At 40.9% G+C, this 16,158-nt stretch overlaps 1 protein-coding gene across 1 annotated transcript in view; it reads left to right on the top strand.

The window, feature by feature from the left end:
• Window positions 1-16,158, top strand: part of LIMCH1 (LIM and calponin homology domains 1) — a 181,666-nt gene that overhangs the window by 95,006 nt on the left and 70,502 nt on the right. Inside the window, exon 4 of the mRNA XM_068943020.1 lies at window positions 12,771-12,877. Coding sequence (XP_068799121.1) covers window positions 12,771-12,877 — 107 coding nt within the window. The remainder of the gene's footprint in view (window positions 1-12,770; window positions 12,878-16,158) is intronic.

Genomic DNA, 16,158 nt, shown 5'->3' with positions numbered 1-16,158 from the left:
CCAAATAACCACAGAAGATGGACACTGCTGATGTGCTAGCTGATGCTACAGTCACTCAGCAATCATAGGCACAGTCTGGGCGTGCACAGCTGTACATACAGCTGTGAATACACCCGGTACAGCTCTGGGCTGGCAGGTACAAGCATGCACAAGTCAAGTATGAAGAGTGTGCCCTGCAGGTCGGGTAGATCCTGGGTTGCTGGGTTCACTGTGCATACACCACACCAGCGTGTGCATAACTGCTTCAGCTTGGATGGCGTTCCCCCATCGCAACGGTGTTTGCATAGCTCTGTACCCCAGGTGTTTGACCAGGCTACGTCTGTTGACCTTGTAAATCCCAGACTGCTCTCTAGTAGGCTCTCCAGAATTAAGAACAGCACATTAGCTTCAGCATACTGCCAGGCCTGGAGTACTCCAGGTGAGGCTGTACCGTGTCTGATGAATATTCCCCGGTCACTAGGAAGGGCAGTGTAGAGGTGTTTGCCAGAGCCAATACGTCCTGTTGGCCTTGAACTGATTTTGGGTAGCCATGTGTAACATCTGCATTCTCTGGAAATCTGCCTCTGCGGGTGTGGTTTGGAGGCATGTGAGCTGGTTTGGGACCGGGGCTCTGCAGCGCTCTAAATCAGCTAAATTGCTGGCGGCTTCTTGTTGGCTCTGGAGCTAATACAGCTGCGTTCATGGTCAATAAAGCCTAGTCTAATAATCTTGCTGGCCTCTACTGGTTTTCCAGTCTAGATACAATTCTCATTGATCAACCAACTGTAGTCTGAATCTCCCTATTGAGAAAAGCAAAAAGTGGTAATTGCTTTAAATCTACCCTCTTCCTTTATACACGATCATCAGCTAAGTTTTGTCTCTGTCTATATTATCTGGCTTTAAATTGCAAAAGTTTTCAGAAAAAGCAGGTCAAGAGTTGGAGGCTTGTTGTTTGAGAATGCATGAACGTTTCTGCTAGTCTTACTTATGTGACTGTCCTGGGCAGGAGGCTTCGGCTATACCCAAGTAAGCTTAATTATAAGTGTGGTTTAGTTGTTTTTCTCTACAAACAAATGATGTTTTCAGGTCTGGTTAGGACAGAAGGCAGGGTATAAACTGAAATCTTAGGAGTAAAATATCAGTAATAAACGACCTTTTCCCCTTTCTTTTCCTGCCCCTCAGTCTGACAAGATAGTTCTGCCATCTCCACCCCTTAGTTCCTGTTCCTGAGAGCTGGCGCGATGTATGTATTCGTAGTCCTGCGCTTGCCGTTTTGTGCAATCGTAGAGGAGAGAGGTTGTAGCACAAGGAGGCTTCAAGTACATCGGTAGTGTGTTAATAGTGATGGGAAGAACAGAAATTCTCTGTCCTGTGAGAGAAGAGGTCCTTTTCTTCTATGTTCTGCCTGTGAGAGGAATCAGAACCATAACATTTTGGGATAGCTGTGAGAAAACCTTTCAACAAGAAAAATGCACATTAAAGAAGAATTCCCTTCTTTCCATCATGACTTAATAAATGATTTATGCCCATAAACGTGAGGAAATTTGCATTCTTTTTTTAAAATACAGTGTATAATTGTACTTTTCCTTCCTACTGCAAGTTTGGTCTTCAGAACTGTAAACCAATCTGCCACCCACATGTAACCCATGGAACCTGCTTTCCCAGTGGCCCTTCAGAAGCATGTATGCACAACGTCTACAGACGTAATCTACAATAATAATGGTGGTTGGCTATTTTGCATAGCCCATCTAAATTTGCAGTCACTATAGCTTCATTAATAATTCTGTCAGCTTTTGAATTGCTTCTAGTGAATAGTTTACTCGTGGTTGAAAAGGGACAGAAAACAAATCACTGCAACACTATTAGCTATCTCATCTTACCTTGTATATTTGCCATATAAAATCCAAAATAGGGAATTTTCAGGATGATTGTGACAGTTATGGCCATATGTTGCCTGGACACCAAATGTATGTTTTTGAGTCTGAGAATCTACAGATATATGGATTGAATGTTGTGATATTTAGTAATTTAGGCTTTTACAATATATATGGTCAAAGTTAAGAATAGGCACTGATTTACTTAAAGTCTTCTTGCATAGGTACTTTGGTTGTCTGTAAAAGGCACTTGCAACAAACAGAATTACTGATTTTTTCCCTTTCCTTTCCTCACTGAAGTAGTTCTAGACAACCAAATGTGAAAGCTTCCTATTTATTTTTTTGCTGGAGGTAAAACAATAATGTAGATTTTTTCAACTGGAATGTGCTGGAATTTTATTCATTGTAAAAAAGCCAATTTAAAAAAATAGTATTTTTTGAACTTGAACAGTTTCTTTTAGAAGCGTTTGCAAGGAAACCCCAACATTAAAGAAGTATAGTATGTTTTATGTAATGCTGGCATGAAAGTGCAAAGCTGTGAGTGGGGGAAAAATGTATGTCAGGTATCATGTAACAGCAGCAAAGAGATTTCTGATGTTTATCAAACCTTGAACACTGCAGATTATTAAAACATATTCCTTGGCAATAAAAAGTAGATGTTTAATTTGAAAGGAGAAAAGGAATTTGTTGCTTTTTTTGCAGAGGTCATGAACTGAGCAGGAATGAGTCCTCCTTGGCGGTTTCACTATTTTGCTGTTTGCCTTCGGGAATAGAAATTTGGTCTGATTTTAACAGCTACTGCCAGGCCCTCAGCCCCCACAGGCAGCTTTCTTGTGTCTTTTGAGGCCCACCTACAGCAGTTGTACTTGGATATCGGGACTTAGAGGCCCTCCAACTGCTCTGGCTGTGCAGCACCCTGATCCTTGCATAGCTGAGGGATGTCTTTGCTGAGAGAAGTCTAAGTATTGGCCAGTTGTTGCTTTTCGTTCACTTTAAATAGAAGATAACTCGGCTTAATATATCAGGCAAAAGAGAACATAGCTAGTGAAAACAAGAGGCAAGAAACTAAGGTCATATTAGTAGCTGCTGTGATTAGAAGAGGTTGTTGTTGGTGGTAATATGTTCACTTTCAGAAGCTGGTTTAATATTTAAATACCTATTTCTTTTGTACTGTTACAGTTTCATGCCTTAAAAGTATGCTGCACAGAATTTCAGCTTTCTTCTGGCCCTGGATGTTCAAAATGTCATGCTCAGCTAGTTCTGTACAGCTGGATGCAGCAAAACCTCTTCAACTGAGATTCATCAGGCACATATTTTCATAATATCCTGTATTTCCCATGTCCACACAACTCAAATGAAATCTGCTTATGTGCCTGAATAGGAAGACAGCTGATAAATGACCAGGAGAAAATAAGAATTAAGGCTGTAACTCTTAAGATGGCTTTGTGTCATAGAGCCATCCATTACTTTATTCAATTAGGTTCACTCCTGTGTATTAGAAAAACATCAGCTGTAAATCTCACGAATGCTTATTTTCACTTTCTCTTTCTGTCCTTGCTATCCGCTGTGGATATGCTGAAGGAGGAAAAACAGAAATTCTCATTTTGGTGATCACAAGTTTTACAGATAGTCATCTCTGTGAATGTGCTTGCAGGTGCAGTGCACTGATTATGCTTTAGGTTGCCTAGTTCATAACAGATTATGCTAGATAGGTAATTAATGATCCTCAGGCACACTTCTTCAGGTGGAGAGGCTCATAGTGTACAGGTTTTTCCTCATTTTCCTTCTCTGCTAGCCCCACTTCATCTCAAAAGTCCTGTGGCAAGTTGTGCCTGATGGTTCCCTGGAGTAGTCAAATGGCTGTTCCTGGAAAACAGGGTTTCTTCCTGGAAATTATTGTTTTCTCCACAGTTCAAGCAAAGGTAGAAAGCAGGCATTGGGTAACATGCCCTGAGATACCAGATGTGATAAACAGATCCCATGAAGCTTGGAATATCTAGGCAGAGAAAGGAGGGAAGAGTGTGTAAGAAAATGTAGTATCTTGTCTTAGATCGACTGACGTAGTTAAGGAAAACATGGGGAAAAAGTAGCCCATAGGCTTACTTTGCATGGGTAATCTTTAATACTACCATAGTACAGTCTCTCAGCAGGAACACACATATACATAGCTTTTGAGAAACATCTGTTGTGCTGTGGCACATGTGGCTTAGCACATGATTGCCTTGACAGCAGTCAGGAAAGGTAAAGGTTTGTTCAGCAATGTTTGAGTGTAGTTGATTGCTGTATGTAAGGCATAAAAGACTTGTTTGTGTTGGAGCTCAAGCTATTAGCAGTGTTGCTTTTCAATTAGCCTGAGGGTGTACTTTTCAGGTATATCACTCAGGAGGCAATTCAACTTTATTCATCCATGAATTTCTTTTTTTCATATGGAGGTTAATCTACTTTTTAACAGGATGTCTAGTGGAAACTCTCTCATATTTAATGCTTAGGTTAGTTTCTTTGGTGGTCCCATTACTTGTAACCCCCTGATTTGTAGGCTCTTTTTGTCTTCACAATCTCTACATAGTAGTTGCTACAATTTATCACTCTAGATTTGAAGTTTATGTATTTTTTGTTTACTTGAAGCAGTTTGTTCTGGATGGCTGTCCTTGAGATCTCCTAAGTAGATAGTTGTACTGTGTACTTTCTTTAACAATTTATCATGTCCTAATAATTACACAGAAATACATCAAACTTAGAAAAGAGCATTTTGTTCTTGCTTATGGATTTTTTACCCATTTTCATATTTTGCTGTAAGGCTCAGTTGTCAGGCAGGGCTGTGCTGAGAACTGAGAATGTCCAGTATGCCCCACAAGAATGTCTGGAGAGAAATGTTGTGACACTGAACGTGATTTCAAGGTGCCTTGAAATCTCTGTTTAGATATAGTCCTACTTCCAGCACTCATAATCCAGTATCCTAATGTGTAAGAGCAAATGAAAGTCAAATTTGTCTTCGTGGCTTTTTTTTTTTTTTTCATTCCCCCTTCAGAGGAATATTGCCAGGAGGATGGGTAAGAAGGGGTACAGACCTCAAATTCTGAGCTCCTGTTGCATTGAGAGCACTGTGTTGTGATGTTTGTTTCCTTTTCTTTTTTTCCCCAGCCTGCTCTGCAGTAAGTTTTATAATGGCATGTGCCATAGCCCAGCCAACAAGACAGAGCGAGGCAAATGACAGTCCTTTCTATCGCAGCAAAAGGAACCAAGCTTTGCTTTTTTGGTGGTGTCTCCTCTCTCTTTGTAATTTTACCCATCTGACTCTGGGTTTACAAGGTGAATTCCCAGCAGCTTCTAGGAGTTGTTTGGCTGCATGTCACTGCACATGAGCTTGCTCTTGGTGAGCTTTATGTGTCAAAAAAATGGTAAGTGGGTAACAGAAGAAGTCACAAAACTGTGACTCAAAGAAGCCAAGCAGTATGATTCGGTACTGAAAAGCTGCAGAGAAGGGATGGAAAGGACATTTTGACCTCTTCTTTGGCCATAGTGTGGCTGTAACCATAGCATATGGCATGAGGTAGGCACTCCTTCTCCAAGACTGGGTGGATGCTGACATCTGGCTATGACTTCATCAGCATCAGAGCTAGTGAATAGCCTGAAAATGCTTTGGGGGTTTGGTTTGCCTGCCTATGCTGTGTTTTCATTGCTGTAAACAAAGCCGTCTTACTCTGGGTGTATCTTGGGTTTGGCAAATCTGAAGAAATACTCATCCTCTGATTGCTCTCCTCCGAAAGACTGGGATGTTGACTTAGCCCCCAGTTGTTTAAATGTTTCATTTGTGTCTTCGGGGATGATGACCTGATACAGCAAGGAGCAATATATCACGGCCTACTTAAAAAGTGAAGTCATAGGGTCTGTCGGGTGCTCATACACTATGCACCCCTCCCACCCCCGCGTGCCTTGCTTCTGCTGTCGTGTTGAGGGCTGCTCTTGCTCATCTTCATTCCTATGATCCCCTCCTATGCTTCCTTTTCCCTGTTGTCCTTCCCCTTCCCTGTCTTCAGTGTCTCTTCCCGCCTTCTACATCATAGCCTGCTGTGGAGATTTTAAGCTCATTTAAAAATCTGCAGAAATAAGATACATCATCCATGCTGTTCAGTACCCAGATTTCACGCTGTGTTTATACTTCCTGGCCAGGACCTGCAAAGCCATTTTATACGCTGAGCTCCCTATATTTGCCTTTCATTATGCACAGATATGGCTGTTCCTGTCTGGGGATTTTAGCTATAACCACAGCACTAATGATAATAATGCACTAGGTTGCATAAGAAACGTAGAAATGTGGTTGAAATTTGTTACAGGGTAAAGATTTTTAAAAAACAAGTCAGCTGATGGTTAAGAACAGATTTAAGAAATTTCAAAGACAATCAATTTATTAAGCCTGAACACTGCTACTGTACTTCTGATTTACTTACAGAATTGCAAGCTGCTAATTTTAAACAACGTGCTTCTGGGAAACTGAGGAACAAACATATCTATAATGTGATTAGCTTAATGCATTTCATTTGTGTGGGGGTTTTTTTCAGAGCACCTCCTCCCCAAATTCTCACGGCATGCTTGTTTTTGCTTCTTTTCAATTGCAGCACTTCATTAATGTAAAATGAATGTGCTCCTGTTTTATATGAGACTAATGACTGGAACTAGTAGCAAAAGATTTTGCTGGATGCCATAAATGCTAAGAGTAGCTCACTAAAAAGGTACATGGAGCATGCTCTTTCTTTTGCCTTGCTTTCCCTTCACACTATCAAAGTAGGATAAGTTTTGCACTCTCTTATTGATTTAGGCACTTGTAATCCAACCTAGTAAATTAATTTCCAACATACTAAGTCCCTTTGGAAGCAGCAGGATTTAATCACCTTGGAAGGAAGTTGGCAGTTCTCATTTGATTTTTGGGGATCTGGTACTGAACATCTCTTGACAGCCTTCGATATTATTTGCAGATTGCTTAGAGCCACTTTTGGGGTTAGTGATTTGTTTTTTGTAGTTGCAGAATGCTCTCAACAGACCTTTTCTCCTTCATATTTTTTAAGGTGTTTTTTGCCTTTTTGCTCAGTGCTCAAGGCTGTCATTTCAGGACACACATCCCTCTGTTGCTGACTGCCCAAAGAGAAGCAGAAAAAGGTCTGGCTTTCTTTGCAAAGACAGTCTTTGTGGTCTTTTCTGCTGAGCCCTTCCCGGTCCTGCTTGCCAGGCGTTCTTGCCTGCTGGTGCTGCAGGCAGCCTCAGCCCTTTTCCCTGCCGTTCTGTAGCGCCGCTTGCAGAGCTGTACAGCTTCACTTTCTGCCAGCCAGAAAGTTCTCTTGCCATTTTAATCTCCTCGTCAGTGTATTTATTCTCTGGGGCTAGTTTTTGTCCTAGAGGCTCATATGATTCCACACATGGTAGTAATTTTTTCCTTTGCCCTTCTGCTGTTTTCCGTCTGTCTCACCGCTGTGAAGGGTTGTTTTGAGGAGAAAGAAGAGTCAGCTGTTGTGCGACAGTCTGTTCCTTCTTTTGCTACTTCCCTTTCTTGTGATTTCTGTTTGCTTTCTTTGGGGTGGTATCTGAAACTGAACTGGGTGCAGTGTAAGTTAGAGAATGGAGGTGGGTGGAGTGTGGTTAGTGTAACATCTGGGAATGGCAGTTGTTCAGCTTCCCGGCCAGTTGGTGCATGTGGCTGCACTTCTTGCTCCTCTGGAATTTTATTGGAGTTTGGGAGGCAAGAATCAGGTCAAACTGACTGGTAAGTTTTACTTTCCCTCTTTGATCCTGGCGTCACCCGTTCTCTACTTTTCCTTTGCTGCGTTTAGCATTTATTAGGTAAGGCTCTTCCGTGCTAGCAACCTTTGGGGTTGTATGTAGCTTTGTCCCCTTTAATGCTATTACGGGGTTCGCCTTCAGTTCTGGTGTGGTGCAGCCTTTCTGGGAATAAAATCTTCTGCGAATAAAAGCATCCTAAAGTTTCTAAATGTATGTGCCCTGACTGTGATTGAGTTGCTTCCAAATCTTCTGATTTGGAAACGTTTATGGAAAGCAATGTTTCGTAAAAGTGTTTTTTAGAAAGAAACCTTCAGAAGAAAAAGAGACCCCAAAACACAGAAATGTTGGGAAGTTTTTCTGGAAAAAGAAGTTTTTTCCAGCTTTTCTGGAAAAAGTCCTTTCCTTGTGGATTTGGACTGAATATTTCAGTGCTGCATTTGAGTCAGATTGTGAATCAGTCAAAATCAACTAATTTTGTGCAAGTATTTTTTCATCATTAGTTTTTTGTTTAAAATGGAAAAATGAGGGAAATAAGAAGAAATGTTGGAAGTAAACAGAAAGCTCTTAAGCATCTGAATTTGAGATTACTCAGAAAAGCAGACTTTTTTTTTTTTTTTTTAGAAATCTTGAATTTATTCTGGAACAGAGAAAACTTGAGCATTCCAGAAAGGAAAAACGCCACCTGTTCCTCTGCAGCTGTCCTGTAAAACAGTGCAGGGCTACTGGCAGCTATTAATATCGCAAACTTTTTGATGTGGCATGCGCTTAGCATTTTATTAAGTATTTTATGTGATCGTATAGGTTGGTTTTTGTTTTGTTTTCCCTAAGTTTGTCTGTATACCTGAGCTAGGCCATGTACATCTGACAAATGATCAGTCCACCGTGGTAAGCTGCGGTTTGGATTTGCAGGGTGGATGGAGTGAGAATACTTAGTATACTATTGTGAAAGATGAAAGGAATGGAAGTGGGCCAAATTCAAGCTGTTTTCCATTGCGTCTGATCAGCAGATCCTATGAAGAGATTTTGCCTGCTGTGAATATTTGATTCTCACTAGCGTGAGCTATCTTGTGTGTTGGCAGTGCTACAGTGTGAATTTGCGGTGGCTTTCCAGGGTGTCTATCCTATACAACTGCAAATTTCTGGGTTTTACAGCATTTAGGATTTTGTGCACCTCTTTGTGTGGAGGGGGAAGGGAATGGCACAATGGTAGCCAATGAATGTATTTTTACACTTATAGCACACAGGTTATCTGTTTTTAAAAAACAGCAGATCAAAAAAATACTTAGGAGCGAGTGGCATATTCTCCGTCCCTCCCCTGCTCCCTCCACCGTTTACCGCTTCACGTAGTCCCTCTGCCTCCAGTGCTGTGTGTGGTAGGTGCAGGTGGTTGTGCTGGCCACAGCGATTTTGTAGAGGTGAGGGTCATTTAATGTGCAAGTTACACACCAGAAAATAAGGCAACTGAGAACCTGTCTCATCCCCAGCCCGGAAAAGATGACGGTGCTGAAATGCAATTGTGAGAGCAGGAGGAGATGGGGGGGAGCTTTGTATTCTCTCCTTCCCTCATACCGCAGGCAAACAGCACGCGTCCTTCTGCCTGGGATTCAGGAGGTCATTGCCCCACACTCCCTTCCTTCTGGTTCGTGACAGTCTTTGCCCCAAAACGTGGTCATATTTTGTGTGTTGGTTAATTTTTCCATTCTGAAATTCAGTCTAGCAAAACATTTCTATTGCTTATAGTGCAGAAGCAACAGTAACTGTCAGGACTCTGCTTAGGCAAGCAGAGAATTCTTGTTTTTTAACTTACCAGTTAACTGATAAAACTTATATTTGTGTCCTTTATCTGTCACTGCTCTGAAGCATCTTCTGTAAGCAGCCCATTTATAATTTTTACAATAGATAAAAGTCTAATTTTGAACAAAATCTAGCACATTTACAAGAGAAATTAAAGAATGCCAACCTTAACGCTCACGCTTTCTCTATGTGTACAAAGGACAAAAACCAGAAAAAAATGTCTGATTGAGATGAGCCTCTGAACAGTTCTTGTGTGGACTAAAACCAAACTAAGGCAGCAGGAGACTGTTGCCGGTCCTTTGGGGGTGGAGGGAATGGGGTGCTGGCCAGGTGACTGCTCCTTCGTCTGCTCCAGTCCTGTGATGGCAGCAAGTGACCGCTGAGAGAAAGGCAGCACCACCATCTCCGTTTAATGTATCACGGAAGTTGTGCGTTGCGGTCCTGCAGGAGCCTCTAGGAGGGACAGGGTTTTGGGCGTGTGCCACATGTATGGGACAGTGTGTGTTGTCTTTGAGACCGTTGTAAAAGATACTGCTCCGTGATCTGAGACCCGTCTGCTGACTGCGCCTGTGATCCTTGCCATCGCAGCGTGACCCATTTGTGCGGCCTGTTGCATTTTGTCGGGATGTGAGGAGCTGGACTTGCACGTAGGTGCCTTTCAGCCCTTTTTTAAGGTTAGGATGCTTTAGATACATTGTTGCTTTTACATGTTCTTTCCTATTTTTCATTACTTCAACAGCAGCAGAGAAGCGGGACCTTAGTATAGGTGACTATGAAAAAAATGAGTAGTTACATTTTTAGTAGTTAACGGAAAAAGAATTATAGTTTCTCTCATAAAAGGGAAGCAAAATCTTCTCAGAACTAAAGAAACCAGGACTTGGCCAATGAAAGGTGTAGTAATCCAGAGAGAAAGCTTTCCTAGGGGCTGGATCTTAGTGATAAAAATCGTTCCCCTTTGTGTGATTTAGCAGTATTGTTCTCCAGTGTCTTAACAGCACTAACACGTACAAATTTCACCGGCACTGAACCAAGCTAGGATAAGTTCAGTTTTGCAGTATGGTGAGATACATTTTGGCCTGTGAATAATAGCCTAGAAAGTCTAGGCAGGTTTACCTGAACATTTCTCACTTGAAAACGATATCTTTTTTTTTTTTTCCTCTCCTTCTAAACAAACGTTGCCGTTGTTGAGACCACTGGGAGATAAAAACTATGGCATTGTCAACAGAAGCAAAAGCTTCTTTCAGTGCTCGCTGCTTGAATACTGCTGGTGTGCATGGTTTGTCCTGCTGATATGGGGACCATATACCAGCTTTCTAAAGAACACTTTGGGATGCGGTGTTACAGCCTCTGTTGGCAAACGTTGCTTTTACGATGACCATCAAAATAAAAGCATATACAAAAACAGTCAGGGTTGTGACACTTTTTTTGAGAAATGGACATTTCATCAATAGAAGAACTGAATTTCCAAACTACACAGGCTGCCAAATGACATATTTTTGTTACTATTTCTCATTTGAACTTTTGGCGTTGAGATGGGCACAATTAGGAATCCCTGGAGTTCCCCCACCCTTGATTGCTTTCTAAGCCTATTAGATTGGTGTATTCTGTATGGTCTGTATATTTTTGTTAGGAAATGTTGTTAGGAACTTTTTTTAATGCTCTTCCATTTTTATTAGATTTACACATTGCTCCACCCACCATTTGGAACTGACCAGAGCTGTCTTCCTTCAAAGGCTTACTATAAGAGTTATTCATGTTGCAGTTGGAAATACTGTGGAAAAATTATAATGCAAACAGTAAGCCAGATGGAGAATTTTACAAGCATCTTTTCATGTCATGAATGATGCTGTCATGAAGGTTATGGGCTTTCTGCTCTCTCAACTGTTGTTCCTTTCTCCCTGGCTCCCTTCCAGAGCTGTTAAGTTTCGGCCAGCAAAGAAAAGGAGATTTGGAGTCCTCTAAATTTCCAAGTCAGTATTTTTTGCGGTGTGGTTGGTGACAGCAAGCTTTATGTGCAAGACTGTTGGCATGCAGAGTGCCACAGCGATTAACATGCTGATCACTGCACCCTGGCAAAGCAAACAGGGCTGCTCTCACTGAGCTGCACCGGTACCACATAAATGAAGGCCTGAAAGCAGATGCGGTTGGTCAGAGCTCTGGTCACGTAGGGGTAGATAAGAGGTGAAAGCTGCCCCCTCTGTTCAAGCCTTTGCCGGTCTTCCTAATCAAAAAAAAAAAAAAAACCCTCTGTATTTCAAGCATCTTAAACACACTATAGTTCTCTAACTATTGACGTGGCAGGTCATTTTCAGTGGAAAGAAGAGCTGGCGGTGTTAGATGAATGGCGTTATAGAATATCAACCTCTACGTTTGATCTTTACTTGTCCACACGTGCATCATTGCGGTTCCTGATTTAGTAGCTTGCGAATCTAATAACTTGTTCTCTTCTGATCCTCAACATTTACCCCCATAAGAAAGTTTCGCTGGTTTAATGGAAAGATGTGGGGGAGAAGTGTATGTGCATATGTGTTTGTAAGTATAAAATATATATTAAACATACGCGCACACATACTGATCTAGCCCCCTCAGTGAAAAGTCACGTGTGATCACTCTTACTTGCTTTGAAAGAAGTTTATTTCAGTTTGGCTTAATCTTACTAGGTGCTGATTTGAGCAACAGTAAATAAGTCACTCAGGGAAGTGTAAATTCTCCATGAACTGTGTTAGAAAGTTGGTGCTGTTTCCTCTTACAGATTGTGATTATCTGGAGTGTAGTTCCAGGCTTTTTGTTTGGGGAGAGAGCACTTACCTCTTGTCCCAGGGGCTTCTGGCTGGTTAGTCAGAGAGGCAGCAGAAAGGTGGTGTTAACTAGCAATAACTGACTTCCTCATACTGACATGCAAAATGTTTTCTGAACAAGTTGCTTGCTTAAATGGGAGCTGGCCATTGCATTGCTATCCTTCCTGCTTGCCTCAGAAATCCAGCCATTGCCCTTCTGCTTTGTAACGTGCTCAGTCTGTGCTTGAGCAGCCTACAGCGGTAGGTGGGGAAGTTAGCAGGAGTTTTTCGTTTTAAAAATTTGCCAAAATCTGAGTTTGGAAGGAGAAGATAAACTTGTTGCAGTTATGCATTTAGAAAAAGACAAGTTTTGTTTCTTACTTATTGGGTCTTCAAACAAAACATATTTCGCTTTTTTAAATGATATAACTGGCAATGTGTTTGGTCTTTCATTTTGATAATGATATGACTGTTAGCGAGTTGTTACGGGGTTAGTCGAGGAGTGGTCAGTTTGGTAGGATTACCTTTTCCAGTGAAGAAGAGTTAAATGTATTTAATTTTTGCCTTCTTTCAGGATAATATCATCTTATTCTTAAGAGGCTGCAAAGAGCTGGGACTTAAAGAATCTCAGCTCTTTGATCCGGGTGACCTTCAGGACACATCAAACAGAGTAACTGTCAAGTAAGTACATCAGCAGTTTGCAGTTAGCATGTTGTAACCTCAGATGCATGTGATTCAATAGTAAATATTTAAGGATGAGCAAAAAGGGTATAGAACCGTTGTTTGTATAAAGCAAATATGAAGCTGAGTCTTTTGAAACCTGCAGCACAGGAAAGAATAGACTGTTCTCTTCAGCAGTCCTTCTCTAAGGGCAGTCTTTTTGCCCAGCGAGATCAAGCACAGCTCTTTTAAAATACTTGTTTAGTTCAAAAAATGAGATTATGTGGGACTTGAGGTGGGGGGGGTGAGTCTAAACTGATAACTTTCTTTTTGGCTATCTAATTAATGAACTGTGTAGGCCGGGGGAAAAAAAATCACTGCTGTATTATTTCAGATTAAACTATTTTGAAGATTCATTATAGGACTTTGATTGTTGGTTTTGAACCAGCAGCTGAAGGTCTCTCAGAATATACAAGGTGCAGACATGAGTATAGCCTGTTTATGTTCTAACAAGAGCAACGGGTTGTGACACAGTACTATCTTTGAGCTGTGGCCACAGTTTAGATGCGTTATCACCCCATCCAAAACTACCACACACATGCATTTTTATTGCAGCATAATGTACAGATATTAGTGGGTTCTCCTTGCTAGTTTGCTTCTTTTCTTTTTTTGGCCGAAATGATTTTTTAAAATCTCCATTTAATCGATAGCTTTTTTGCCTTGGTGTATACACATCCCTTATTACTGTAAAGATTTTGAGGTGCTTAGACTCTAATGCTTGTATTTTGAGCAACTCTATGAAGTGATGTAAAGTGCAGGTGAGAAACCATCATGGAAAGAATTACTGACTTGCCTAAGGTCACACAACACAGGCTTGAATCAAAGTCTGTATAGTTGTAGTCCGATGTCTCAGATATGGACTGTTGTCCCTTTCAGGGAAGACTTTGTTATCATGGACTGGAGGAACAGAAACAGTCAGACCACCTGTATTTTCCTCTCACTTGTACTAGTGGAAATCAAGTGTTTCCATCTACCTGCACCCAAAGACACGCATTATTTCATCAAGTTAACAAGACTTTTAATTGCTGTTACATAAAAGTTCTCCTGACATATTTGGGTCTGCCGTGTGTAATATTAAAAAGTCACTGCTCTACAGACAGGTAGACACTGCTGAGTTGATTGAATGGCCTTGCTTCATTTGGCCAGAAAGATCTCTAATGAAATCCTGGTCCAACATACCCATCTTAGAAAAGTGTATGGAAACAATTTACTAAATTTCAGCAGCATTATAGTTTTTTCCCTTCTGGCAGTGAAAGCTGGGCAAGTGTTCATGGTGTTCAAGCACTGTCTGGGAAAATTCAAAGGTTCTGAAAATTAAATTGGCCACTTCCCTTGCTTTGAGGAATAGTCTCCAGCTTTTTGCCCCTCTCCAAGTTTCTGGCTCTGAGCATGAGACATTTCTCCCATGTACATACCGGTGAGAGGGGACATATAATGAACCTGCAGTGAGGCTTCCCTAGCCTTGTTCTAAGTCTGGCAATATTGCAGTGAAAGAGGTTCTTCACAACGTCCTGTAAAAGCACAGTAACACGTGGCTGGAGAGAGTTATGAAACTCCCTAGTCTCCACTTAAAGCCAGAGGGAAATGGTGCTTCTTATAAGCAGCTTGCTGTTTCGGAGTTGAGGATGGCAGAGCACCTTGTTGGAGGCTGGGACGACCTCACAGCTCTAGGGAGAGCTGTCCAGCGTATAAGCAAGTTAAACCAGGAGGAATAAACTGTGGAAAGCCGGGTTGGCCGGCAGCTGAATATGATGCTAGGTGGATGTGAAATGTCTCACTGGTTCGGATTTTTTCCCCCCTTGACTCTACAGAGAAAGCAGCTGTGGGAAACGAGCCAGATGTTTTCTTAGTACCGTCCAAGTTCATGCTGAGTAACTGAGTGAGGTGTACAAGCCAAGTTCATGACTGTTATAGAGAAATATGTTCAAGACTGTCTTCTACTAACTAGGTCCCAAAGTATGGAGGTGATTTTTTTTTCCCTCTTTGAAGATTTTTAGTTTTTTTTCTAAACACAGTAAAAACAGTATTTGTTTTGTGGCTAAAGATGAATATGATATTATTGCACATGATTACGAAAATGGTATATTTTAAAGATTTTTTTCATATAGATGTTAATAAAAGTATGCATTAGATCTATTTTTTTTGGATCATTCAGCTTATAAAAGTTATGAGCTAATGCTGTAAAGAATGTCTTCTTGACTTGTTAAACAGCACTCTTTTCCACTGCTGTTTTATTAAAAAAATAGGACTATGTTTTATTTTTCTTAGTATGTGGGCATCGATGGATAAAATTTTGGCTTAAAAAGGTGTTATCAAAAAACACATGATTTTAGGCTTTTGCTATTCTCACAGATATAAATGCATTTATTTTTGATTTTGTCAGGTGACCTTTACTGCTGGACTGGACTTACTGTTAAAATAGAAGGCAATTCCATTATATAAAAATCAGGAGACAATCTGTACTAAATGTGAAGTTATTTTTAGCACCTAAGAACAATACACATTCCCTTCTTTCTTTTTTCAATAGCTTCTTTGCTGGCTTTTGAAATGTTGTTTATGTTTGTGCAAACCTCACGCTTTGTTGTTTCTAACATAAAATTTCCACCCTTGTTGAGGAACGTTGGTGAAAAAAACCTGCAAAGGATGCCAATTTTCAATCTGAGTGCTTGCGTATACATTCATAAAGCAGACTATGTTTTCCACAACAGGTTCTGTTGCAGCTGGCAGGATCCTTGTTACTTCTTCCGTCTTCCTTGTTCTTTGTGATGCTTATTTACTCAGAAACACCTGCTCTGTTTCCTTAACGTTTGTGTTCAATTCCTCCTTGTCAGGTGCCCGTTCAGTTGCTTTCAAAATCTGTATGGGTTGCATAATTTATTGGAGAGCAGGGTTTGACCATTAGATTACAGCAGAATATGTTTTAGCAGTGAGGACTTTGGTCTTATTTTTTGAACAAATTAGCAACTCTGTATAAAGGAAATATTTTTGGCACTGTTTTACTTTACTGTGGGACCATTGCAAACACATTTACTTTTATACTTCCAGAATCCTAATTTAATGATTGAAGTAATGGTGACAAAATACTCCCACGTTATGAATAAATGAATGTGTGAACTACATCTTCTTAGCTTTCATGTGTTTCCAGCCAGCAGAAGCATTCTGCAGGCTTTTGTTAGGGAAAACGTGATCTGCTGCATACACGCTCTTGGAAAGTGTGTCTGCTTTCTGATTTTTTTTTCCTC

Source organism: Struthio camelus, chromosome 4 (genome assembly GCF_040807025.1).
Source record: "Struthio camelus isolate bStrCam1 chromosome 4, bStrCam1.hap1, whole genome shotgun sequence".
Lineage (NCBI taxonomy): Eukaryota > Metazoa > Chordata > Aves > Struthioniformes > Struthionidae > Struthio > Struthio camelus.
The sequence above is the reverse complement of the archived record's forward strand: the minus strand, read 5'-3'. Positions and strand labels throughout refer to the sequence as shown.